This window comes from Alternaria conjuncta (genome assembly GCF_024043145.1).
Source record: "Alternaria conjuncta strain BMP 0040 chromosome Unknown scaffold_2, whole genome shotgun sequence".
Classification (NCBI taxonomy): domain Eukaryota; kingdom Fungi; phylum Ascomycota; class Dothideomycetes; order Pleosporales; family Pleosporaceae; genus Alternaria; species Alternaria conjuncta.
In genome coordinates, this window is record NW_026250091.1 from 432,866 (window position 1) to 457,377 (window position 24,512).

At 56.4% G+C, this 24,512-nt stretch overlaps 7 protein-coding genes across 7 annotated transcripts; 4 read left to right on the plus strand and 3 right to left on the minus strand.

Moving 5' to 3' along the window:
* Window positions 1–876: 876 nt before the first annotated feature.
* On the plus strand, window positions 877–2,587 carry J4E85_001239 (uncharacterized protein; the record flags this gene model as incomplete). Its single annotated transcript, XM_051465526.1, has 2 exons — window positions 877–985; window positions 1,035–2,587. The coding sequence occupies 2 exons, from the start codon at window positions 877–879 to the stop codon at window positions 2,585–2,587; spliced, it is 1,662 nt and encodes a 553-aa protein (XP_051330083.1).
* Window positions 2,588–2,810: 223 nt separating this feature from the next.
* PAA1_1 (Polyamine N-acetyltransferase 1) lies at window positions 2,811–4,822 on the minus strand (the record flags this gene model as incomplete). The annotated part of the gene is made up of 2 exons (XM_051465527.1): window positions 2,811–4,711; window positions 4,765–4,822. The coding sequence occupies 2 exons, from the start codon at window positions 4,820–4,822 to the stop codon at window positions 2,811–2,813; spliced, it is 1,959 nt and encodes a 652-aa protein (XP_051330084.1).
* Window positions 4,823–5,202: 380 nt separating this feature from the next.
* J4E85_001241 (uncharacterized protein) lies at window positions 5,203–6,782 on the plus strand (the record flags this gene model as incomplete). The annotated part of the gene is made up of 2 exons (XM_051465528.1): window positions 5,203–5,443; window positions 5,494–6,782. The coding sequence occupies 2 exons, from the start codon at window positions 5,203–5,205 to the stop codon at window positions 6,780–6,782; spliced, it is 1,530 nt and encodes a 509-aa protein (XP_051330085.1).
* A 145-nt stretch (window positions 6,783–6,927) lies between these two features.
* On the minus strand, window positions 6,928–12,191 carry J4E85_001242 (uncharacterized protein; the record flags this gene model as incomplete). Its single annotated transcript, XM_051465529.1, has 7 exons — window positions 6,928–8,540; window positions 8,593–9,107; window positions 9,159–9,472; window positions 9,520–9,748; window positions 9,794–11,039; window positions 11,099–12,003; window positions 12,067–12,191. The coding sequence occupies 7 exons, from the start codon at window positions 12,189–12,191 to the stop codon at window positions 6,928–6,930; spliced, it is 4,947 nt and encodes a 1,648-aa protein (XP_051330086.1).
* Window positions 12,192–13,194: 1,003 nt separating this feature from the next.
* J4E85_001243 (uncharacterized protein) lies at window positions 13,195–16,493 on the plus strand (the record flags this gene model as incomplete). The annotated part of the gene is made up of 2 exons (XM_051465530.1): window positions 13,195–13,327; window positions 13,372–16,493. The coding sequence occupies 2 exons, from the start codon at window positions 13,195–13,197 to the stop codon at window positions 16,491–16,493; spliced, it is 3,255 nt and encodes a 1,084-aa protein (XP_051330087.1).
* Window positions 16,494–17,326: 833 nt separating this feature from the next.
* On the minus strand, window positions 17,327–19,024 carry MRH4 (RNA helicase; the record flags this gene model as incomplete). The annotated part of the gene is made up of 1 exon (XM_051465531.1): window positions 17,327–19,024. The coding sequence occupies one exon, from the start codon at window positions 19,022–19,024 to the stop codon at window positions 17,327–17,329; it is 1,698 nt and encodes a 565-aa protein (XP_051330088.1).
* Window positions 19,025–19,700: 676 nt separating this feature from the next.
* Window positions 19,701–24,420, plus strand: J4E85_001245 (uncharacterized protein; the record flags this gene model as incomplete). Its single annotated transcript, XM_051465532.1, has 4 exons — window positions 19,701–19,718; window positions 19,796–19,921; window positions 19,970–23,692; window positions 23,746–24,420. The coding sequence occupies 4 exons, from the start codon at window positions 19,701–19,703 to the stop codon at window positions 24,418–24,420; spliced, it is 4,542 nt and encodes a 1,513-aa protein (XP_051330089.1).
* Between the last annotated feature and the right edge of the window lie 92 nt (window positions 24,421–24,512).

Below are 24,512 nucleotides of genomic sequence, written 5' to 3' on the forward strand. Positions count from 1 at the left end.
TGATGCTGCTTGGTATCCGCATACAGCGAAATTTTTGCAGTTTGGGGGGAGGTTCGACTCGGAAGGCGTAGCGTTGGCGCGAATACATATACTCCTGTTGTCGTGGGCGACTCTGAGGTGCGGTTGGTGCTTGGGGCCTGGAGGCGGACGTCGAGGTGGCGGTTCAGGCAGGTCGCGGGCGGGCGACGAGCAGGCGGTTGGGCGGATAGGGCAGAGTGGGCGGGTGCTGTTGCCAGTGGCAGTCACTGGTGTGGGCGAGGTCGACGGATGGATTTTGGCTGGTTCCAAGGGGAGTGTGTGCGGGCTGCGGGTGGTCGAGGGAAGTTATATGGGGTCGCGGCCTTTAGTTTTTCGAACTTGCCGAGCCACGCTAGCAGAGCGTTCTACCGTGCATACCAAACGCCCCCATCAGCCCCGCCCTGACTCAGGCCGTCGTGCGCTGCCTGGCTTTGTCACTTGCACATGGCGACGGACAAAGCGTCTGGCCGTCTACACAAACGGCGGGACATCAAACAGCTCTGCGGTGCTTTCATCGATACATGCAGGCAACCGGGGAAGCGTTTGACAGTTGCTATGTGGCCTGTATCCACCCTGAACGCCCCGCATCTCGCGGCAAACACCACCAGCCATGTCGCATCTAGCAACGTGGGCCAGCGTGTTGCTCGCCCAGCAGTCGTCGTTGAACAGGTCCAAGGCTCGCAGCAGCCTGTGTGGCTTAGTACGTCGACACTCGCTACCAGGTCCTGCAAAACCAGCCGCAGACTTTGGCGAGCCGCGCCTAGATTGCGTCACACCTGCTAGTTGCTTTTCGAACATCCCCCATTCCACGACGACGAGCTCGAGCATTCTGCCCCAGCTGCACGCCGACTTGCCAAGATGACTAGGCAGGAAGTAGACTACTCGCTGTATCTCGTGACAGACTCTACAGAGGCCATCCTCGGGAACCGAGACCTGGTCGACGTGGTTGAGCAGGCGTTACTAGGAGGTTAGTCAGCCGTAATACAACATACCACGATGTTGATCGACATGTGCAGGTGTCACCATCGTCCAATACAGAGACAAAACCTCCGACACCGGCATCCTCATCGCGACAGCAAAGAAGCTCCACGAAAAATGCAAGGCACACAACGTCCCTCTGCTCATCAACGACCGCGTAGACGTCGCCCTCGCAGTGGGCTGTGAGGGCGTCCACATTGGCCAAGATGATATGAACGCCCACGAGGCCCGCCGTATCCTAGGTGAAGACAAAATCATCGGCGTCACCGTCTCGTCCATCCAGGAAGCGCGCACAGCCGTCGAGCAAGGAGCAGATTACCTAGGCATCGGCACGATGTATGCCACGAATACCAAAAAGAACACCAAAGACATCATCGGCATCACCGGAACAAGGAAGATACTGCACTATCTCGACCAAGGCACCGAAGCAGAGAACAAAGTCAAAACAGTATGCATCGGCGGCATCAACGCCTCAAACACCCAACGCATAATATACCAACTCTTTGCTCCAACTCCCGCCAACGCAAACCCCAAGACCATCAACGGCGTTGCCATCGTATCTGCCATAATCGGGGCTCAAGACCCCAAATCCGCGTCTTCGCGCCTCACCCACCTCCTCAAGATAGCTCCGCCCTTTGCCCCCCAATCCCCACTCACACACTTCTACCACCAAAACCCCCGCGACGAAATAACCTCTGTCCTCAAAGCCGCCATCTCAGCAACCAAAAAGGTAAAAGGAATGAACCCCCTCTCCCACAACATGACGAACCTCGTTGTCCAAAACTTTGCCGCAAACGTCGCCCTCTGCGTAGGCGCAAGCCCCATAATGGCAAACTACGGCGCCGAAGCCTCCGACCTGTCTAAACTAGGTGGCGCGCTGGTAGTAAACATGGGCACCGTGACACCCGATGGACTGGCAAACTACCAACAAGCCATCAACGCGTACAACGCCGCCGGCGGACCCATCATCCTCGATCCCGTGGGCGCCGGCGCAACAAGTGTACGACGAGACGCTCTAGCCCAGCTCCTCGGCGCCGGGTATTTCGACTTGATTAAAGGAAACGAGAGCGAGATTCTCGCCGTTGCACGTGCGAGTGGGTATACGCTTGATAGTTCGAGTCAGCAACAGCGAGGTGTGGACTCTGGTGCTTCACTCTTCTCGCTGCCCCAAAGGGCGCATATCGTTTCCCGGCTTGCGGCTCGCGAACGCACGGTTGTGCTTATGACGGGGGCTACGGATCTTGTTTCGGATGGCGCGCGCACGTATGCGGTGGCGAATGGACATGAGTATCTGGGGAGGATCACGGGCAGTGGGTGCACGTTGGGTACCACGCTATCTGCGTATCTGGCTGCGTACCATGAGGACAAGCTGTTGGCTGCTGTCGCGGGTTTGCTGCATTATGAGATTGCGGCGGAGGTTGCGGCGCAGAGGGAGGATGTCAGAGGTCCGGGGACTTTTGTTCCGGCTTTTCTGGATGAGTTGTGGAATCATGGGGAAAGGGTGATGAAGGGAGATGTGGAGTTGAAGGATGTGGCCAAGGTGGAGTTCGTCAAGGACATGGAGGATCCTGGGTTGGTGGAGGATATGTAGAGAGCGTAGAGGCCACGAAGGTGTACATGAAGAGTCTTGAAGCACACGAGCAGTACGAAAGCGCAAATGTAGATGGCCAATCTGGGTATTCCTGGAGAAGAAAAGGGACTAGTACTGCACCTTTTACTTGTCACTCCCTGTCCTTTATCGTAACACAAACGCTCACTGACTTCCAACTTGATTTGATCGTACATTCCTGTGTCAACGCTAACGCCAAATACGTCTACCTTGCTTTTCTGTACCGTCCCTGATTCATTTCTGCCTTCAAAGCATCCTGCTGATCCGGTAACGGCGCTCTTCTCCTGATACCATCTGCACCTACACCCGCAGGTCCACCCTGCCCACCCGCAAACCCTTGCTGATGTTGTGGCGGCGGGGGCGGACCAGGCCATCCCGGTGGCGGCGCACCCATACCGCCAGGTGGTGGAGGGAAGCCCGGGAATCCGGGAGGCGGCATGCCTGGAGGAAGTGGTGGCATACCAGGGGGCATGCCTTGTGGAAAGCCAGGAAAGTTTGGTGGTGGAAAAGGAGGGGCTCCGTTGGCGTTTGGTGGAGGAGGTCCGTGGCCATGGGGTATAGGAGGGGGTGGTAGGGAGCCAGATGCGATGAGTTGTGCAAGGCGGGAGGGGTCCATGCCGTTGAAAGGAGGAATAGGCGCCCCGCCCGCATTTGGTGGGGGTGGAAAGGGCATACCGCCTGGTGGGGGTGGGATTGGTGGATGGTTTGTGCCTCCAATACCCGGTAGAGAACTCGAAGTGCCATCTGGTGCTGTGTTGAGTCCTGGCAGCGAAAGACCAGGTGGGAGGAAGCCACCGCCTGGGTTCTTTGAAGGCATCTTCTGATCGACCAAGCCTTCGGCCTCGTCTTCTGCCTCCTGCTCTTCTTCTTCCATCTTTTGCCGCCTGCCCTGACCGCGGTCGAACGTGCCTTGCGCCTCTGCTGCTGCTTGGCCAATGTGGTAACGGTCATTGACGTAGTTGGTGTCGCCTGGCCGTGGACGCGTCCAGAAGCGCGTGACCCTATCGTTGGAGCCCGAGGCGAGGATGTGGCCCAACGGATGCCAGTCCATGGTCCAGACAGTGAAGTCGTGAGCATATTGCAGGCTGTGCGCGGGGTATATGGTTTGTGAGGGTGCGTTTTGCGAGTCGGCGGCGTCGTAGGGCGATATCGAGGGTGCGACGCCGGCGGGAGGGTTCTGCTCGTCGAGGAGATAGTGGTGTATGCTACCATCGACGCCGCCGGTAGACAACAGGTTCTTGTGCATGGGATGCCATGCCATGGTGATGATGTCCTTCTCATGTCCCTTGAGCAGTAAGACGTCGCGCATCATTCGGAGATCAAAGATGCGGGCTGTGTGGTCACGGGCGCATGTTGCTAGCATGTTTCCTTGGACGGGCTCGAACATGGTTTTTGATATTGGGTTTTTATGTCCATGAAGCGTCGTCAGACAGCGCCCTGTGCGCGGGTCCCAGAACTTGACCTGGTGGTCCTTGGACCCTGATACTAGCAGTCCCTTGTGCGGATGCCAGTCGACCGACTTGACCTCCCACCCGTGTCCTGTCAACGTCGACTCTTCTGTACTCGACGCAAAGTCCCAGATCTTGAGCGTGGTGTCGTCGGCGCATGTGACGAACTTGGTGTCGGTCGGGGCTATGGACAGGCCTCGCACAGCTTCGGTGTGGGCCTGAATCTCTTTGACGTTGTTGAAGTTGGTCTGCCAGTACTTGACGACACCAGTCTGGTCAGCTGACAGGAGCCAGTCGTCGGTGGATGTGTATTCGACGGCGCGGATGGCAGCCTCGTGGGCCTGCATAATGGTCTCGAAGTTGAAGCCCATGCCGTTCCACAGCGTGAACTCGCCGCTGGTCGAGCCTGTGAGCAGGCGGCGGCCCTCTGGCGTCCACTTGACGACGTTGATGGGGTGCTTGACCTTGTTCAGAGACGAATGCACGGCTTTGGCAGGTATCGACTCGGCGGCGCTGGCGACACGTGCTGCGGGCGGCTGCATGTCGACGATGTAGCTGGCGCTCGGCCGCTCCATCTCTGGCGCGGGCGCATTCTTGTAGCGCGGGCGGCGGTTGCGCATCCACTGGACCGTCGTCGAGCCATAGTCGGTCACGGCGCCTGTGGTTGTAGTCAGTCTATGAATCCTGCGCATGATGAACAGGCATACTGACGTTTTGGTCGGGGCCGCAAGCCTCCCTCAAAGTCCGGACGATGGTATTCGCGCTCCATGGCGTGCTGCTGCCGAAGACGCCGTTTACTCGATCACCATGGGGGGCGCGTCGGGTGCGCGGTGGTGAGTCGGGGTGCTGCGCAGGTGTTGTGTGCAGTGGAAGCGCGTGCCTCGTCGCGTTGGACGTGGGAACGTCGGCCACAGCCCAGCCACAGCGCCACACTCGACACCTGGGCGCGCTGCATCACCGTGCAGATCCCCGCTCACCAGACTCCCAACAGAATCCCGCGACGCCCTGATAACTCTATCGCCATTGTGCCAGAACCCTCGGCCATGGCGCGCTTATCCCGACTACAAATCCCCCGCTGCCCTCGTTCTGTCGTCCCTCGCTGGCTGGTTTAGTTGCTTCCGCCCGAGCCATTGCGCCCAACCCTCCGCCATGGCCACCCTCACCCAACTGGCCGCCTCTTCTGCCCTCGACATGCAGCACGCCAGCTCCCCGGTGTACCGCGGAAAGACCGCTCCCACTCCCAATGGCACCACCAAGCGTGCGCGCGACACCAAATACCGCCATGTCTTTGCGACGCACTCGGCGTCGCGCACCTCGTGCCTCAGCCAAGAGAGCGCAGACAAGATCCCGAGCTTCGTCGGCTTCAGGAACCTCATGATCTTGGTCCTGAGTACGACGCCGCCACTCCCGGCAGTAGCCGCGCATCGCTGACCACTGCAGTCGTCTCCAACCTGCGCTTGATGATCGTGAACCTGCAGAAGTACGGCGTCCTCATCTGTCTGTCCTGCCACGACTACCGCCGCTCCGACGTCGTCACCGGCCTGCTGCTCTACCTGCTCGTCCCCGCCCACCTCTTCGTCACCTACCTGATCGAGCTCGCCGCCGCCTGGCAGGCCAATCGAGCCTACGCCCGCATCTCCCACCAACGCGACCAAGACACGCCCGCCCGCTACGCCGCCGCCCTGCGCAGCTTCAACTCGACGTGGTACATTGTCGCCTTTTTCCACAGCGTCAACGCAGTCGCCAACCTCTACATCGCGACCAAGTACGTCTACTACGACATCTACCACCCGGGCATTGGCACCCTCTGCGAACTGCACGCCGTCATCGTCTTCCTCAAGTGCGCTTCCTACGCACTCACAAACCGCGACCTCCGCCATGCCTACCTGCACCCCAAGCAGGCCGATCCGCTGCCCGAGCTCTACAAAGCATGCCCATATCCGCAGAACATCAACATGAAGAACCTGTGCTACTTCTGGTGGGCACCCACCCTCGTCTACCAGCCCGTCTACCCCCGAACCGACACGATCCGCTGGGACTTTGTCCTCAAACGTCTGGCCGAACTCGCTGGTCTCAGCATCGTCATCTGGATCGCCTCCGCCCAATACGCCGCGCCGCTGTTGCAGAACTCGCTCGACAAGATCCTCACGTTGAACTTTACGTCCATTGCTGAGCGCGTCATGAAGCTATCCACCATCAGCGTCTTCTGCTGGCTGTGCGGCTTCTTCGCCCTCTTCCAGTCCGCTCTCAATGCGCTTGCCGAAGTCATGCGGTTCGGCGACCGAGAGTTCTACGGCGACTGGTGGAACGTCTCGTCCATCCGCACCTACTGGACTACCTGGAACAAGCCCGTGACCAACTTTATGCGCCGCCACATCTACTCACCGCTTGTCGGCCGCGGTGTGCCTCCCGCGCTGGCCCAGATCCTCGTCTTCCTCTTTTCTGGCGTCCTGCACGAACTGCTCGTCGGCGTCCCCACACACAATATCATTGGCGTAGCTTTTGCTGGCATGATGTTCCAGATCCCGCTCATTGCGCTCACAGATGTCATCCAAAAGGTCAAATGGATCCAGGGGAGGGTTGCAGGTAACATGATTTTCTGGATGAGCTTTTGTCTCGTGGGACAGCCACTCGCGGCGCTGCTTTATTTCTTTGCCTGGCAGGCAAAATATGGGAGTGTGAGTAAGAGTGTGGGGGAGAGTGCTGTGAATGTATTCTATCGGCGGTAGTGTACGAATTTTTCCAGCTTCCGCGTAGTGAGCTTGTTGTTGTCATTTTTGTGGACGTCCAGTACAACTCTATCCCATCCAGTCGCAAAAGATACTTTTCATTGTCGGATTGGCGTGTTGAATCACCAATTATGCGTTGCCTAGCTCACCCTGCAATCTCCAACAGTCCTCCCTTGACCCTGCGTAGCATGCGCACCACTTCCTTGTTCAAGACCCTCTCGACCCTCTCAATCCACAGGCCATGAACGCCTCTCTCACTACCCACATCAGCAAACCCTCTCGCCCTCTTCACTACCTCTACCCTTTCCTGACCACCCCACCTCATCACCACTTCACTCGCACAGAAGATGCGTATACCGAGCGTAAACACCTCAGCTTTGGTACTCCAGCCCAGCGCGCCGTCACCTTCTCCCTCGGCTGTTTGTGTGAGCGTGGTGAGACCATCGAGTACCCAGTTGGTCAGATCGGTGCGCAGGCTCAGCGGCACAGCAGAGGCAGACAGGGAGAGGAGAATGCGCGACCACAGCATAGTGTCCAATGTGTCGTCTTTGTACAAATTCTGCTTCTCCTGCGCAAAAAGCGACGTGTCTTCCTTCCTCTCCCGTGCAAAAGTGTTGGCGAATGGCGTGGAGAAGAGACGATGGGGTGAGGGCGTGTTGGTTAGACGGCGTATTGCTTCCTTGGCGAGGAATCGTGATGTGGAAAATGCAGATACCAGGTACGCCCCCAGCCGGTGCGTAGTCAGTATCGGTACCGTGTTTTTGAACAGTCGGTCGCCCTGTGAGCGTAGGAGAATGCCTGCTGTGGAGGCAGCTAGATCGCGTATTTCGTCGTCATCGTCGTTGAGGAGGTCGTAGAGAACGATGGCTAGCCCAAGGATCAGAGGTCCTGTTTTTCCTTTGGGGGCCAGGGAGAAAATAGAGTTGAGCGCGGACAGGGATTGTATGGCTGCGTAGCGAGTGTCGAAGGGGTTGGTATCGATGGTTGTCATGCGTAGCAGGCGAATGTAGCGTGCGATACGGGCGAGAACCTCTTCACGGTGGAGTGAGTAGCTGGTGTAAGCATGGTCGAGGAATGAGCCTAGAAGATGCAGGGCGCTTTGCATATTTGATGGTGGGCCATGAACGCACTGTGTTTCCAACCTTGTCAAGGTGAGCATGACTTGATCTTGCATCGTCAGGCTGAAGAAGTCGCTTTTCAAATGGTCCTTGGTAAGAGCGTCGGCGAGAACGGCTTGCGCTTTCGAGATAACTTCTGGGTCGCAGGCCTCCAGGACTACACGATGGATATGCGCTAGGACTAGCGACAATGGAATGGTTAGGCCGTTGGATGTCTTCATCTGTAATATGGAGTCCAGAGCTTCCAGAGCTTCCATGCAGGTATCCGGATCCTCGTTTGCGAGAAGCATGAGCGCATCGCCAATGTTTTGATAATCGTCCGAGACCATGCTGTGAAGCGAATTTTCACGCAGAATGATCCGGTCAACGAAGTATACCTGTGCGAGGGATGTCCTGAGTAGATCATCACCGTGGTGATCACTTGGTCCGATATTGTACTCCGGTCCAATGGCTATGGACGTAGTGAGGTCAATCCACGCACTAAGTATTGTGACAGCGGTCGCTCTTTGCAGCATGGCCATGCCGCATAGGCTCACAACATCGAGGAAGGCGGCTCGTACAAAAGGGCAATCACTCGAAATGTACCAACTCGTTGCGTGTTGGCCGAGCTGCTGCATCAACGATGAGAAGTGTTTAAAATCTGTCAGAGGTCAACAGCTGAACATTTAGTTTCTGCTTCCGACACCACTCACTGCATTGGACTTCGTCTCGCAACAGCTTCCTCAGCAGATACTTGACTACCAATAGCCTTCCATGCTGTTCATTGTGATCGCTGGTAACCGTATCTAGAATTGGAGAGAGTTCAGGGTAGCTCTCGTTAGTAGTGCCCAGTGATACATATGTTCTGGCCGCCATATCTCGCATATGCCAATGCGGGCTCGGTAGTAAGTCCCTTACCAAGCCGCGGATCTTGGTAAGATCTCCCGGCGGTCGGGCCTGACGCAAGATCTGGAGAGCGGGAAACACGCCTTCAGCACCATGGAGATCCATTGGCGAACTGCCACTCTCGGGTGTCTCCATGATTTTGAGATCGCCGCTTGGCTCAAGCAGTTCAACCAGGATCTTCACGAGACTGGGATAGTTGTCGTAGGAGAACCGAGACGTTTTGGCTCGCTCTCGTTCTTTCCAGTCTTGAGCTTCGTCGCTGCCGAGTAGTCGTTCGATCAGAGCTTTGAACAGCATCAAGCTGCAATTGCGAAGGGGCCATCTGAGTGCGCGTTAGCTTAAAAACTGTAATGTCTGTGTAAGTGTCACTAACATGGACGAGCTTAGAGTTTTAGCAGCAAGCTCGAGACCCTGCCCGATGTACGTCTCCGATGCAATACTCAGCTTCGAGGTCGTGAATATTTCCTTGATGCAGTTCAGAGCATGCACCTGAGGAAGACGGCTTTCTTCTATATTTGTGCTTTGCGCCTCCACGAGAGTTTCGGCGACAAGATCTTTGACAGCTCGAGGGAAGAGTTTGCCTCCTGTTTGTGGCTCAGCTGCCAGTAGAGCGGACATGGCTGCTGGTATGCCCGCCGACCTCCGAGTGATGGCGTCTGACTTTGCTTGGATGGATCGTAGCGTTTCCTAGAGACTTTTAGTTTCCAGATCACGCCGACGGTGGCTGTACAAACCTGATACCACATCTCTGGTAAAGCACGTAATGTGGATATGTCCGACAAGACACAGCGGCGACAGAAGACTGCAAATGTCTGAGAGACTGTCGAAAACGCACCGCGATGACGAAGCTCCAGTAGCTGAGTGAAGCAGAGTCTGCCAAGCTTTTCGAAGAGTTCTGGAGTCACAAGGTCGTTGTCACCGTCACCTACAGGAGCTTTGAGGATGATCGTTCGTAAAAGCACACTGATGAAGTTAGCAGTGTCGGCTGTGTAGTCGAGGAATCAATACCTAGCCTCCTTCAGTCCTCTCCATGAGTAACTCAGAATCTCTTTAGTGTCTAAGCTACCCTCATCTTCTACTTCGTCAGGAACATGGCCTTCCGGTGCATCCGCACACAGAACGTGATAGACGCAGGACCACAGACTCTCTATGCCTGTTACGATGTCCCCATGCGCTTTTTTCCAGTGCGCAAACTGATCAGATGGCGAGCTCGAGACGAACGCGTAAAAATCGGGTTGATCGGTCACATATCGTAATGCAGCAAATGTACCGTGTACCGGTCGACCATCGACGGCTCGTGGAAGATCGCTGCGGGCCAGAGTCAACGTTTCGTCGAGTTGTGTTCTCAGATATTCGAAGAGGTGCTGCTTGGAAGAGAAGTGTTCGCCAGTGGGGGCACCTGGATCATCGCCAGCCAACGCAAAGATCATCCCGTAAGCACGCGCAACACCGTCCGCTTGATCCGCTCGCCCTGTTCGGAGCATGGTAGCCTCCGCTCTCGTAACGAATCGGGGAATCATTGACATGATGCGTTCCTTATCGGTTTGCGGAAGCGCAACTAGACATAGCTGCAAGACCGATACAGCCGCGTCTCGAACATCGTCAAAAGGATCCAGTATTAAATCGAGCAGTATTCGGCACAGCTTCTGGTTTCCGAACTGGAGACCGTGAGCCCAGTTTAGCTGACCTTGCGCAGACTTTGAGAGACTGGTAAACGGTACCCCAGGATCTATCCCAGATCGTAATACGATGGTGATGGACCGTAGTGCGGTGATGCGGCTCTGGTAAGAGGCAGTTGGGCGCAGCTCCCACTCAAGGAACTGCACATACCAGGTGATGAAAGCTAGGGACTCAGAAAGCGAATCTTGTCGCGGAACCCGCGCAATTGAAACATGTGGGCTAGAGCTTGTCGCTGGGAAAGGGAGGCGTCTCTGGTCTGAAGAAGTAACCTTCGTGATGGGTTTTGCTAGAGTAGCTGTACTAGCTCTCAGACGATCAAATAGCTTTTGTGTATAACCATGCACCTCCCGGCGGAAATTTGCATCCGTGTCGGTATGAAGATGGGGGAGGTTGCGCTTCAAGGCCTGCAAAATACCGCCACTCATAGCTTTCGTGACAGAAGTAGAATACACGCCCAGGAACATGCCTGCAAGCCTGACTTCTGGTTCCGAGTCCGCCATCCAGGCTCCTGATATATCGTCCGGCAAATAGAGCGCCCCGTCACGGATTTGGATGGTGCTTTGAGCTCTATGATCTAGTACAGAGATGAGCGAAAGCCTTTGTTGTTGATATATGCCATTCACATCCACTTACCATTATCCTTTACGATGTTGAGTTCCTTTCCGGTTGCGATCGCTGCTAGGAGTATTCTGAACTCTTCTAGTCCACCAAGAGGTGATGTGCGCCTGCCGGACTGGCGAAGCTGGTTGGGTAACGCATGCTTATACGGAACATGGGACTCGAAATTGAGATATGCGAGGAACCTTAGGTACTCAGAGAGATTGGGTAGAAAACAGTGAGGGAAGACGTGAGTCTTAAACTCCTGGATCCGGTCTGGCCAGTCGCGCAACGTCTGCATCACCGGCTCTATCCAGGGAGGTAAGACTAAGCCATCGTCGGGGTGTTCGTCGTAGTTTGCGAGACGGCGAGCCTGTAGTAAGTAGTTCTTAATCAAGTGTCCCGCTGAAAGGGAAGTATCATGATGCACGACCCAGGCAAGGAAGGATGTGAACACTGTTCGCGAAGTTACCGGCCCCTGGATGGCATCTGATGTTCGCTTCAGCTGCTCGTCGAACAGACTGACCAAATCCGTGATGGAAATCACATCCCGCAGCAGGAAATGCGCAAGGCCTTGCAAAGCTGGTTTAACTTTGATGCGGTCTTCTCGCTCACAGATAATGTCCAGGAATGAGGTCGTAGCTCGTGTCCGAAGTTCGATTGCACGCGCACTCTGATCTTTAGTAATGACACCCGTAAGGACCAAGAGCATCTGCCTCATCGACTTGCCCTTTGCATCTCCAGACCGCTGAAGATATATGTTGAATACTCGCATCCATATGGAATCATCTAGGATCGCCTCCCGTGCATAGGCGCAGTCGGAAGCCGCGCAGTACTCAATGATTGCGCACAAGGCATTGGATGCGGCTGCTCGATGGCTGTTCTCTAGTTCTGGGAGGTCTGCAGTTTCCAAAGCAGGATCGAGAATAACACGAAGCTCTCTACTCAGACGTTAGTGGGGTTCGGCATCGACAAAGCAAAGCTCACGGACTTTGCGTCCTTACTTCAGAGCAGTTGCAGGCTCTTTCTCCGCGAAATTAGGCAAGATTTTCGCCACATTCTTGGCCACATCTCGCAACGCCTTGTCAGAGACCGGGACTTCAGCAGCTGGTGCGGTTCCTTCTGCCATGGCCCTGAAGATTAGCGATCTCGCACGGGCGTCGACAGTTCTAATTAGTAGGTCAGAAAGACGAGGGCTGGAGATTCGCGAGGTGGACCCACCAGCTTAGTCAGCTGCGAATCTCTTATGGTGCGCTGACGCTTCGATCTTTCACGCGTCGCGCCGAGGCCCGTCGTCGTCGCCTTTGCGAAGCCCTAACTATCCAATTTCGCGTTGTTTACTATCGACACCGACTCACTCATCGTGAATTTTCTGTGTTGTTGCTTCAATGCCCTTCCTCAGCCCCGCCTTTAACCCTCGACACGCGTTCGGTACGCGCCTTTTAGCATCTCGTACCTAGGTATCCAAGAAGCAATTACCTAGGTATCTCCTACGAACGGTGTTACAGTCAGCGATGTGAACCGATGCTCGTTAATCATCTTTCTTTGGCATGATATTCGATCGGGACGACTTGCTTTATGACTACCATGATCCAGGCGAGCACACTTCCGTGAGTAACCTAGGCATACATTTGTCACATAGCGCTCCGAAGCATATGAGATTTCTCGGCCAGTACGGCACAGAGTTTCAAACCGGGAAATGAACTGAACAGCGCATTCCGTTTGCTTCCTACAACATTTCCATATCTTGGCAGTTGCTATCCGATACGAGGCCCTCACGGCGAGGCTGGAAGCTTGCTGATCGCTCCTGATAGGACCAGCCTGGTCCGCCTATTGCTTCTTTCTGGTTCATGGCTGTTTGCGCTCAAAAGGCCCAAATCGTTGCCTGACAGCAAAGCCATGTCCCGCCCGACAGGTGCTGTGCAAGCGTCTCGGCGTTTGTTGGGCTTCTGTCGGGTATTGGGAGACGACAAGATCCCACTCTTCCAGTGAAAAACAAGCGTTACCCTGTAGTGATCACGTAAATTGGGTGAAATCGACCAGATGTTATTTGATCATGGCCATTTCCCATGTTGGAAGGCGCCACACCGGGGAGCGAAACGAATCTCCACTGTTTTGTACTCCATCGCCCGATGAAAGGCCTGTTAGTCTTACTGGAGCCTCGTACGTTGACAGCGGAGATGCCGACAGTACCGCTTTCTCTGGCGCCGCAGGACATCCCCGAGGCACAGCAAGCCTGGAAAGACTTCCTCGGACTGCCCGATCGTATGATTTCCCCATATGTGATCCAGTCCCCCTCATTTGGTCAGATGCCATTTTTTCGAACTTTCAACTGAAGACGTCGCTCTTGGAACAGGCAGATCACAGTCAGCAAGATCGGTCTTCCGTCATGGCGCTCACGCGTGGTTCTCTCACCTCGTTCAAGGGCCCTGTCGATGAGGGCTCTGCTATCGAGCGCAATCACCTGTCTCATGACGAACTTGACAAGGCTCACCAGCCAACCTCTCACCCACCAAAGTTTGCCCTGCCGTCAATCTCTACGACTAAGGCAGTGTCTACCCAAGGCCTTCGATCCCTGAGACAGCTCGCTGGATATGCAACAAGTGAAGAAGACGAGCCAGCAGGACTTCCGATACTACTAATTAAGAAAGGCCAGCGCAAGAAGCCTGCTGCGTACAAATCTGCTGAGACTGCGGCAAGCGATAGCAGTGAGTCTCGAAGCAGCCGTCCTCGATCTCGCCAAGTGCTCTCTTCACCAACCTTGGTTGCAAAACGCAAGCAACTTCAGACCTCAACTTCTCGCCGACAGCACAAGCGCGTTATGGGAACTGTTAACCACAAAAGATCTGATAGCAAAGTGGGCAAGACGAAGAACATGACAGCCAAGAGACGTCCGAGTGAGCCGTTTGCCTCATCCAGCACCGCGAAGCGCCCATGCACGAAGGGCGGTTTCGTTGTCACGAGCAGTGACGAGAGCGATATCGAGGGCAGCGACGAGAGCGATCAAGATGACCGCAAGCATGGCAGTCTTTCTAGATCACCCGTCCCAAGACCATCCTGGGGACTAGAAAAACCAGACTCCTTTCCGGCCAGCTTGAGGGTTGAGTCTACTTCAACAAACCTACCGACTAAGCAGTTGAACAAAGACCGTCTTAACGCGCTTTTGGGAAGATTTAAAGGCACAAAGACGAATACCAAGGAGAAGCGACTAGCTATGGATGCACAACAATCCGTCGCAACAGTTCGCGCATCTGCCGTTGCTCCGGGTCTCACTGCACCACTTAATCCACAACCTTCAGCGCCTGTGCAGTCGACCGGTAGTAGCGATACAAACCGTGGTAAACGATCCGCTGCGGTATCTGAGACAAAACCAGCAGAAAGTCTTGATCAACAGCCTAAAGTCAGGGGTCCATCGATGTCCACGACTGAGGGCAAACCAACCTCGATCTTCCAAGAGACTGCGCAACCTATCGCAAATATCAGAACCTATGGTAGTGTACAAAAGCAGATCAGCTCAAACCCCTTACCCCCTAGCGCCGCTATTGAAGGTTCTTCGCCCAGCGCAGCAATCCAACCGCGCAAGCTGCTGGATGCAAGTACGCTTCCAGGTCACGAGAATGATGCGTCAAGTCACAAGGTCTCGCCTGCTACTAAGCCTATGAGTCTTCTCCAGCTGGCTTTGATGGATGCAAGAAATGATGGTACGGGTAAGCCATCTTCAAAGGCTCGAACTAGTGGCCGGAACGAGCTGGAAATTGCCAAAAGAAGTCCGATCTTGACGTCTCCAGTCAGCAAGTTCAGGAAGACGGCTCAACTACCTGGGAACGATCGCAATACCGCTACGAACAATGCATCACCTGAGAAGCATTCACTTTCTCCAGGAGACGTTTTGAAGGTATCGAGGCCTGAAGCAGCGAAAAGATCACAGGACCAGGCACAACCATCTGCTTCTAAGTCCAGGAGATCCACACCAAGTGTATCCAAGGCGGATACAGCGGATTCCAAATCTGCTTCGTCAGCTCCTGGGCAGCCAGCTCAAAAGCGAAAATTGGACATCATCTCCGATGAATCTGGACAAATCACCGGTACAGCATCTAAGAGGCCTACTCTGACCTATACCACTGGTTCGAAGCGTCCAGATAGTGCCATGCCAGCATCAGAGGATGGCATTACCCCTGGCTCAGTTGTAGCCCCGAGAACATATTCGCGCGAGGTGCCTACGAAGGCCAGCGAGGTGCCTCCTTCCACCGCAAAAAAGGGAGACACATCCCATGGAGCGGCTTCTACACCTCGGATAGAGAAATCGTCGAACGACTCAATGATCCAGATGTCTGGAGGTTCGAAAAAGTCACGGGAAGCCAGTACATTGATGGACGTCGATAGTCTTGACCATACGACTACTGGTATATCATCTGTTTCCAAGACCACTGATGTTAAGCCTGTAGATGAACACGTCGCGATCGTAAAGAAAGGGAATAATCTCCCAATGAAGGATCTGAATACTACCTCGTCAGCGAAGACGATCGATAGCGCCACCAAGACTGCTACGACACCACCCGTATCAACAACCGATCCAGGACTGCTTCCTTTGGAGACTACGATAGACACGAATGAGGAGATCCTACACCTCAATGGCCTCCCTGGTGTTTCCAACGAGGCACAGCCTTACTTTGAATATTCCGTCTTTCAAAAGACCTGGCAGGGCGAGCAGGTCGAAAGCACCCTCCCAGCGACTGAGATCACCGTGCGACCCTTCACTAGCCTCGATGACGCAAACGCGCAAGCCGAAAAGGTGTTCCAAAGCAATGCCACCCTCTTTAACGACGTTATCTTCGAAAAGAGCAACAATCGGGACGAATACGGATGCTCCATCCTCACTGGCTCCATCACACCTTTTGACAACCCCGCAAACACCTCCCACCTCAAGATCTGGGTACAGCGCGACCTCGTATCCGCACTCGCAAACCAGACCCCACAGGCAATAAAGGGCACATCGTTCATCTCAAGCACATGCTACATTGTCCGCCTCTTCAAACTAATCACACAAGCCGACGCTGAAGACTCGTCTTCTTCCTCTTCCTCCTCATCCGACGCCGGCACCGACTCCCCCGATCCCTCAACCCAAGAACCAATCCGTGCCTACCACGCCCACACCCGCCCTGAAATCTACACCACCCTGTCCGCCGCGAACCGCGCAGCTCGCGCCCTTCAAATCCAACTCAGCCACGAGAAAGAACCCAAAGATGCGTTGAGCAAGGCCTTTCAGGAAAAGAACCTTCAAGAGCTCAATACAAAGGTGGTTCAACTTCAGTCGACATTGGACGAGGAAGGTGGGTGCTGGAAGAGCAGGTTCAACGCCTGTGGACTGGGCGGAGATAGTCTGGAACTCGTGGTGGAGAAGACGAGTCTTTGCGGACCGAGGAATCTTTGATGTTCGCGTGCGAGACTGGGTTGCGTCGGGGTTGCGATGGGGCATGGGTGTTTGAATTTGTGGAGGGGATGCGGTGTTTACGGGTTTGGGTCGGATGCTTTCTCACTTATCCTGCTTATCTTGCTATCACGGTCTGGGACATCCTACTATCTACTTTCCAAGGCGACGGGAAACTCACATATGAAGCCGAGAGGGCAAAACTTGTACATCACATTGGCAACCTAGACTCTTCCATCCAAACATGTTTGTTGTGCGTATATATTGACACGGCCCAAATAGTCACATCACACGCGCCCTTCCATCACGACGCCTCCATCACAAACAAACCACAAACAACGGAGACCCCACAGTGGATGGTGGCCGCATGTAAGCGTAGGTAGTAAACAACCTAAAGAGAAAAAAAGAAAACAACACACACCACAACACACTACATACATACCCAGGCCATGCAGCAACGATGAACCCCGCAGGCACTAGTCGCAGATAAACAAGGAGCCCCATACGGGAGCCCTTCCGGGCGGGGTTGAAGTGGAAAAAACGCCACAAGTGGGCTTGCAGAGCATCATCCCATGGCGCTGACCGAATGAGTTAGCGAGGACGGAAATAGCATGGGACGTGCTGATAACGATGATCTGGTGGGAACGACCGTATGTAGTAGGCCGCGCTTTGGCATCATGTTATCTCACTAGCACGTGTTTCTGGATTCGGTACATTCATCAATGTCATTATATCGTGGACAAGCGTAGATACATTCCTGCGATGCAGGTACTCGTAGTAGAAAAACAGTATATAGTACATGAAGCTTTTGAAGTCGTTACGCATATCCATCTTTTCTAAATCAGAGCTTCGCCTCTAAACATGGCTTCTCTGACTTCTCTGACTACATCCGCTCGGTCACCGGGTCCAAGCAAGACGATGCCTCTTCCTCGCCTGCCCATTCGCCCAGTCCGGCCCAGACGATGGATAAAGTCAATGGTAGTATGTGGGACGTCGTAGAGGATGACGTGGCGAACGGAGACGGTGTCGATACCCCTTGAGCCCAGATCAGTGGTGACAATGACCTTGGTGTTGGGGAGCGTGCGTTTGTTCGGCGCTTCCGCCTTGTTCTCTTCACTGTCTTCGGCTTCCTTGGCAGATGCGTCGTTGGTGAAGGACTTGAGGATCTTGGCTTGGCGGGAGGGATCGGTGTCGCGGTGGAAGGCGAGGGCGTCGATGCCCTTCTTGACGAGGTACTGGGCTACTTGCTCCGTGTCTTCGCGTTCGTTGACAAAGACTAGGACGCGCTTCGTGGGAATGGCTTGTTTGCCTTCGGTGGGGTCGTAGTCGACGGATGCTTTGCCTATCTGCCATATGGTGTCGGCGCAGGCCAGCATCTTGTTGCCGCGGTAGGGGTCTTTGTTTACGTCTACGACACCTAGTTGTACTCTTCGCGGGATGGCGTGGAGGTTGGGCGTGACGAGGCGCTGCATGTCGGGGAACCTGTCTGCGAGGTACTTGTCGAGGTACTTTGGGATGGTAGCGGAGCAGAGGACGAGCTTCTTGAGGGAAGGCGTCGCGCGGTCGAGGATGTCGGTGGTGCTTTGCTTGAAGGAGCGGTCGAAGAGGGAGTCTGCCTCGTCGCAGATAAGGTGGGTGACGCGGGCGAGGATGTTTGGGTTGCTTTCGGCGATGCTGGCGAGGAGCGGGGGCGTGCTGATGACGACGTCGACGCCATTGGGGTTGAAGAGCTGGTTGCGGATGACCGTGGCAGACATCTTGGCTGAGATTGGGGCAGCGCGGAACTTGACCGTGTGGGACAGCGACTTTGCGACGGCGCCGACCTGGGCGACGAGTTCGGCGGAGGGGACGAGGATGATGGCGCGCGGTCGTGCTGGGTCGACCGCCTTGTTGATCTCAGGCTCCTCGGCCGCGAACATGTCGGTCCTCTTGTCGTGCTCGTGGGCGGCGGCCTCGGCGGCGTCTCTCTGGGCCTGCTCCTCAGCCTCGTCCTTCTCGCGCACTTCCTCGGCCTTGATAGCGTCCAGCGTGGGCAGGAGGTAGGCCAGCGTCTTGCCTGAACCCGTCTCGGCTGCCAGGAGGAACGAGTCGGGCGCGCTCTTGGTGGACTTTGCTTTTGCGCGCACCGCCTTGCGCAGGCCGAGGAGGGCGGGGATGGCGACGGCTTGTGCGGGGGTGGGATTGCGGTACTCGAGGCCGGGCAGGGCATCGTTGACGGCACGCAGGATGGGCTCGGCGAGGGGGAACTTGTCGAACGAGTCGTACTCGTCGAGCTGGCGCTTGACGGCGGTGCGGTTGTTGTAGGGCACCTGGTGCAGCGAACTCTGCATCTTGAGGGCGTGGAAGGGCTCTGCTCGCGTGCGCCGCTTGCCGTCGTCGCGCCCAGTGGCCGGGCGGCTCCCGCGGGCTTCTCGCTGCTCGCGCATGCGCTGCAGGCCCCGTGGTGCTTCGGTCCTGTTGAGGAAGTCGAAGGCGTCTGGCTTCCTCGCCGGCCCTCTGTCTGCGGCGCGCGCGACGTCGTCAGAGAGCATCATCCGCGACGGCCTGGGATGGTCACGCCCGCGGACGGGCCGCGGGGGTCGTGAAGAGGCTGCGCCATGGCGTTCGCCGCGTTCGCGCTGGAGCTGCGTGTACGGGCGGACGTGGTGGGCTGGCGGTGGTCGTCGTGGAAGGGCCTGCACCTGGCAGAAGGGGCACACGCCCGAGACTCTGCGCAACATGGCTGCAACGGCAGGCTCTACAGGCAGGATGGAATTAAGACGGCCAGCTAGACTAGCATGCGCCGGCTAGGCCAAACCTTGACTAAAGGATGCGCGCTGGCGTGCGGGCTGCACAGGCGATGGCGCGATAATTCGAGGCGCTACAGGGCAGCCGATAAGCGGGACGTTGCCCGGCCAACCGCCCAACACCGACGCCTTGCTTGCATCCCGGCCATCAACACTGGGCAGCACCCGCGGCCCCAGCCATATCAATACTACGCGCGCCCACACATCCTCCTCCGCTCCTCCATCGCACATCTGCCCCCGCGCTCTGTCGGTGCCCTTCGCTTCTTGCCTGCCTCTTTCCCGTCAGCGCGCAGCCCTTCTCCGCTGAGCCTGCACGACTCCTCGACGGAGCCCGTTCTTGACCCAGTCCGCCCGAGTGCGAGCCCGCGCACGGCACGGCGTCCACACCACGACGCACCCAGCGCGAGCGCACGTAGCAGTCAACATGTCGCGCAACGAAGCGGTAAGCATCATCGTACTTCCTTTTCCACTCGCCTGTTTCACGTCGGGCGCGCGCGATGCTGACCGCACTGCCCACAGGTGTCGCCGCTGCGCATCAACAAGACGCCCACTTCCTCGCCCACAAAGGGAAGCGGCCGTCCCCTGTCGGAAATCAGCCCCCATGAGCACCGCAGGAACTCTCCCAGCTGGAACCAGACAACCAAGGTAGGTGCCCGCGCCCGCCTCGCTCGCCTGCCTGCTAACCCGGCCCAGAAGATCATCCTGACCAAAGAGAGCTCGCCCTTCCGCGACTCGTCGCCATTCACTCACAGCCCGCGTCTCTTCTGGAAGGAGCAGACCACGTCGCCCAAGAGCCGCTTCGACACGTCGGAGAACGAGTACGAGGGCAGCTCGCCCCTCTCGCCCAAGCGCAACTCGATCGAGAACCTGAAGAAGCAGTCGCGCGTCAAGAACAGCAGCATGTTCGCACGCGAGCAGAAGCACGAGTACGACCCCAACTCGGTCCAGCCGCTCGACCGCCCGCTCGCCGCAGGACGCCCACTCAGCACCGCTGTCCAGGGCAACGCCTATGGCGGCAGCGGCCTCCACGGCATGCGTAACGAAGTCGAGAGCGCGGCCCAGGGCCACCACCACAGCCGCTCCGAGAGCCAGACACGGATTCCCATCCTCAGCCCCTCCAAGACGTCGCCCGCGAAGCTGCCCACACAGTCTTCCTTCGCTTCACCCTCCAAGCCCTCGCCGTCCGAGGGGCGCATGTCGCCCACCAAGTCTTCGCTCGTCAGCAACGGTCGCTTCAACTCCCCACAGTACAACGGCGACTCGAGCGCTGTCATGTCTGATGACGAGGAGCTCGTCCACCAGACCCCCCGCCCGCTGCGCCGCCATGCTAAGAGTGTGACCTTCGACACAGCTCCACCTCAAATCACCGAGTTTGAGATGGTCACGCCCGACCCTTCAGTCGCCACCATGTCGCGCGACGGCAGCTACGACTCCGAAGACGAGACAGAGGAGGAGATGAGCTTCGACCAGGACGACAGCTTCGATGCCTCCCTAGAAGACACAGACAAGACGCCCGTCGTGCTGCCCGAGGACTGGCGCCACATGAGCCCGCAGGCTGCCGACACTTCGCTCACCGATCTCTACGACGATGTCTTTGAAGGTCGCGACAACAGTCCCATGCCCAGTGCCCGTCCCAACGGTACGACCAATGGCTCCCGCATGGGGTCAACAGCCTCCGACAGCGACGCAAGACCGCTTCCTCCTCTTCCCGCCATACCAGGCAGCCCCAACCGGCGGCGCGACTCGAGCATCGGCCTGTCCGCTGCCGCAGAGCGAGTTGGCGACAGGCGGCGTTCTCTTCCTCAGCTTCCGCAAGCAGCTGGCATCTCCAAGAGCGATTTGCTCAACATGCGCGAGGTGTCCATGTCGCTCGAGGACCGGTTGCGTCTGATGAACTTTGATGACGACCGCGATACGAGCACTCCAACACAGGAGATGCAGAACAAGAAGAAGGCAGTCGAAGTTGACGTTGCAGAAGTCGACGTTACAGAGTCCGAGCTAACGCTTGACGAGCCCAAGATCCCGCGCATTTCTCGCGAGTCCATCCTCCGGCGCGTCAAGAGCCGCAACTTCGAGGACGGCGAGGACGACGATGAGGAAGAGGAAGAGTACAGCCAGTTTGAGCCAGAGTATAGCCCCGAGCGCAGCTATGGCGATCTCGCTGACCTCGACCCTGATGTTCCTATTCCGTCGCGTGAAGCTTCTTCCAACTTCGACGAGCATCCGCGTCAGGTCTCAGGTGTCTCCGCCAGCGAGGCCGACAGTGTTGTCGACGCTTACAGCTATGCCAACCCAGATGAAGGCGATCATGCCGATGACACCGATGTAGATGGCAGTTCCATCTCTCAACTCGAGGACTACGAGCGCGAGTCGTCTGTCATCCGGCACCCTATGCCCCAGGAGTCAGACGACGAAGACGATACCAGCCAGTACTCGCCTCAGCCTGAAGAGCAGCCTACTTCCCAGAGTACTATCGACTCATCAGGTCCACCAACACCCGTCGTTGCCCCCTCTTCTCCTGTCTCAGGTGAGAAGCAGGCGCCTCAGGACGAGATGTACTCTACTTTCGAAGGTAAAGATATGGATCTTAGCTTGGACCCTCTAAAGGCCTCTTTCGCGACTGTTGCCAGTCCATTGGATACCGCGCCCAAGCTGGATGCCATGCGCGACTTCCTCCGCCGCCCTGTTACTCCTGAAGCTCAAGAGACAGAGGAGGGCGGTTCCGAGTCTGAGGAGCCTGGTACCCCAGACTCTGTCATTCGGCATCCAGTGGCTCTTTCCCCTCCGCCTCAGGAAAATGCCCCAGAGGTTCCTCAACGGGAAGCTACAATCCGGGGTGCCGGAGGAAAGCTTAAGACTCGCCCGTCGCTCATCCCTGATGAGGTTGACATGGCAGCTACGCGTCGCCAGGTTAGTGGCCAGCATGCACCGCCAGTCCCTGAGCGCAGCCCGAAGCGCCAGTCAATGAGCCTAGAGTTGGGCCATGCCGACGAAGAAGGTCACTTCGATGACGACGATACGCAAGTGAGCATTACCACCAAGGAGAACCGCATGCTAGCTCTGAAGCTCGGTGATCTCGACCTGGGTGACGAGTCGAACGATCTCAGCTTCGGGCTAGACAAGGAGTTTGATAACATCATTGAGTCACAAAAGGTAGAGAACCTTTTCCCCATTCCCCCCTTCGCCAGATTCCCTACATCTTCCGCTGCCGTCTCCGACGCGGCCTGCCAGATGTCAGGTGAAGGCTTTGTTTATAGGCACAGTCCCGCTAACGATGCTATTCCCGAGCAGAAAGGATACTTGATGCGCGAAAACACCAAAGTCGTTGTCGCCAGTAGTCGACAGTTTAGCGACGAGAAGCCGCCTACCCCCACCGAACCCACCAGCGATGCAGCTGCCAAGCCTGTCTCTCGTAAGACGAGCGCCGAACGTAAGCCCGCCTGGACAAAGGAGCCTTGGAATGGCAAGCCTCGCAGGAAGAGCATCCGGACAGCATCCGGTCGCCGTACTCGAACCTCTGAGGGTCCTGCACCACCTCTTCCTGGCCAAGAATCTGCTGTTGCTGGTGGTCTAGACTCAGTCGCTGAACAGGGAGATGACGGTGAGCCTGAAGAGGGCGAGGAACGCGGTCTCGTGTTCGTCAAGGTCGTCGGTGTCAAGGACCTTGATCTTCCGCTACCAAAGCACGAGCGAACCCACTTCCAGTTGACACTTGACAACGGTCTGCACTGCGTTACAACGTCTTGGTTGGAGCTTGGCCAATCCGCTCCCATCGGACAAGAGTTTGAGCTTGTCGTCATGGATGATCTTGAATTCCAGCTCACACTACAGACCAAGCTGGAGCCTCCAGCCGTCCCTCAGATTGTTGCCGCGCCAGCCAAGGCCGTCAACCACAAGAAGTCGCACTCTGCCTTCCGGAACCTTCTCTCATCGCCGAAGAAGAGAAAGGAGCAGGAACGCAAAGCGCAAGAGGAAGCCGACCGCATTGCTCAACAGGAACAGCAGGAGGCTCAAGCTGCTGCCAAGCGCAATCAAAAGGCCACCGCTTGGGACCTGCTCCATGACCTCGTCGGACCTGATGGGTCTTTCGCCCGTGCCTATGTTTGCCTCAACAACCACGAGAACCAAGCATATGGTCGTCCGCTGACTGTTGACATTCCTTGCTTCAATGAGTGGGCCGTCGATAATACTGGCGCCAGCAGTGTCAAGAGCAAGCGCGGAGGTGTCGTTCGCCGCCCACCTTACCGGGTGGGCAAGCTCACCCTTCAGCTGCTATACGTCCCGAAGCCCAAGAACGCAAAGGACTCTGACATGCCCAAGAGCATGAATGCCTGCATTCGCGAGCTCAAGGAGGCTGAGCAAGTCAAGGACATCAGCTTCGAAGGTACACTGAGCCAACAGGGTGGTGACTGTCCAGTAAGTTGAAAGCCTGCAACATTATTCGTAAACATGGCTAACATTCATTGCAGTACTGGCGACGTCGTTTCTTCCGCTTGGAAGGCACGAAGCTTACGGCTTACCACGAGTCCACACGGCAGCCGCGTGCTACCATCAACCTAGCCAAAGCTTCGAAGCTCATGGATGACAAGAGCGCTCTCCAGCAACCATCCGCAACCAAGACCGGTGGTCGGCGCAAGTCCGGGTTCGCCGAGGATGAGGAGGGCTATATGTTCGTTGAAGAGGGCTTCCGCATACGGTTCGCTAACGGTGAGGTCATTGACTTTTACGCCGACAGTCGGGAACAGAAAGAGGCCTGGATGAAGGTGCTCTCGGAGACCGTTGGCAAGGACATTGCTCAAAACAAGGGCTGGGCGGCCATGGTCCTCGAGAAGGAGCGTAAGGAGAAGGCTACGCGATCGCAGATTGGTGCGCCAATCTCGCCAACCAAGTCGCATCCCATGGTCACGAGCTCACCGAGCGTTAACCGCCGGCCTTCTCATCAGCGCACTCAGTCGCACGATATACTGGGCTCTATCAAGTCCACGCCTTCAAGTCCGGTAAAGGGCCACGCCCGCACTCAATCGCACGCGCCGACTCCACCTCTTAAGGATGTTCGCATGTCGCATGCGCCGCCGCCACGGCCGCGAACGCAAGAGTCCAGCAAGCCGGGTCGCAGAGAGCAGGTTCGATCGATGATTTTCTAGTGTCTCTTTCCATCTCCATCATTGATACCAGTCACCCTCTTTCATTGATTGTTCAATTACTTACTGGCTTTTCTTTGCGTTTTAGCTTCGCC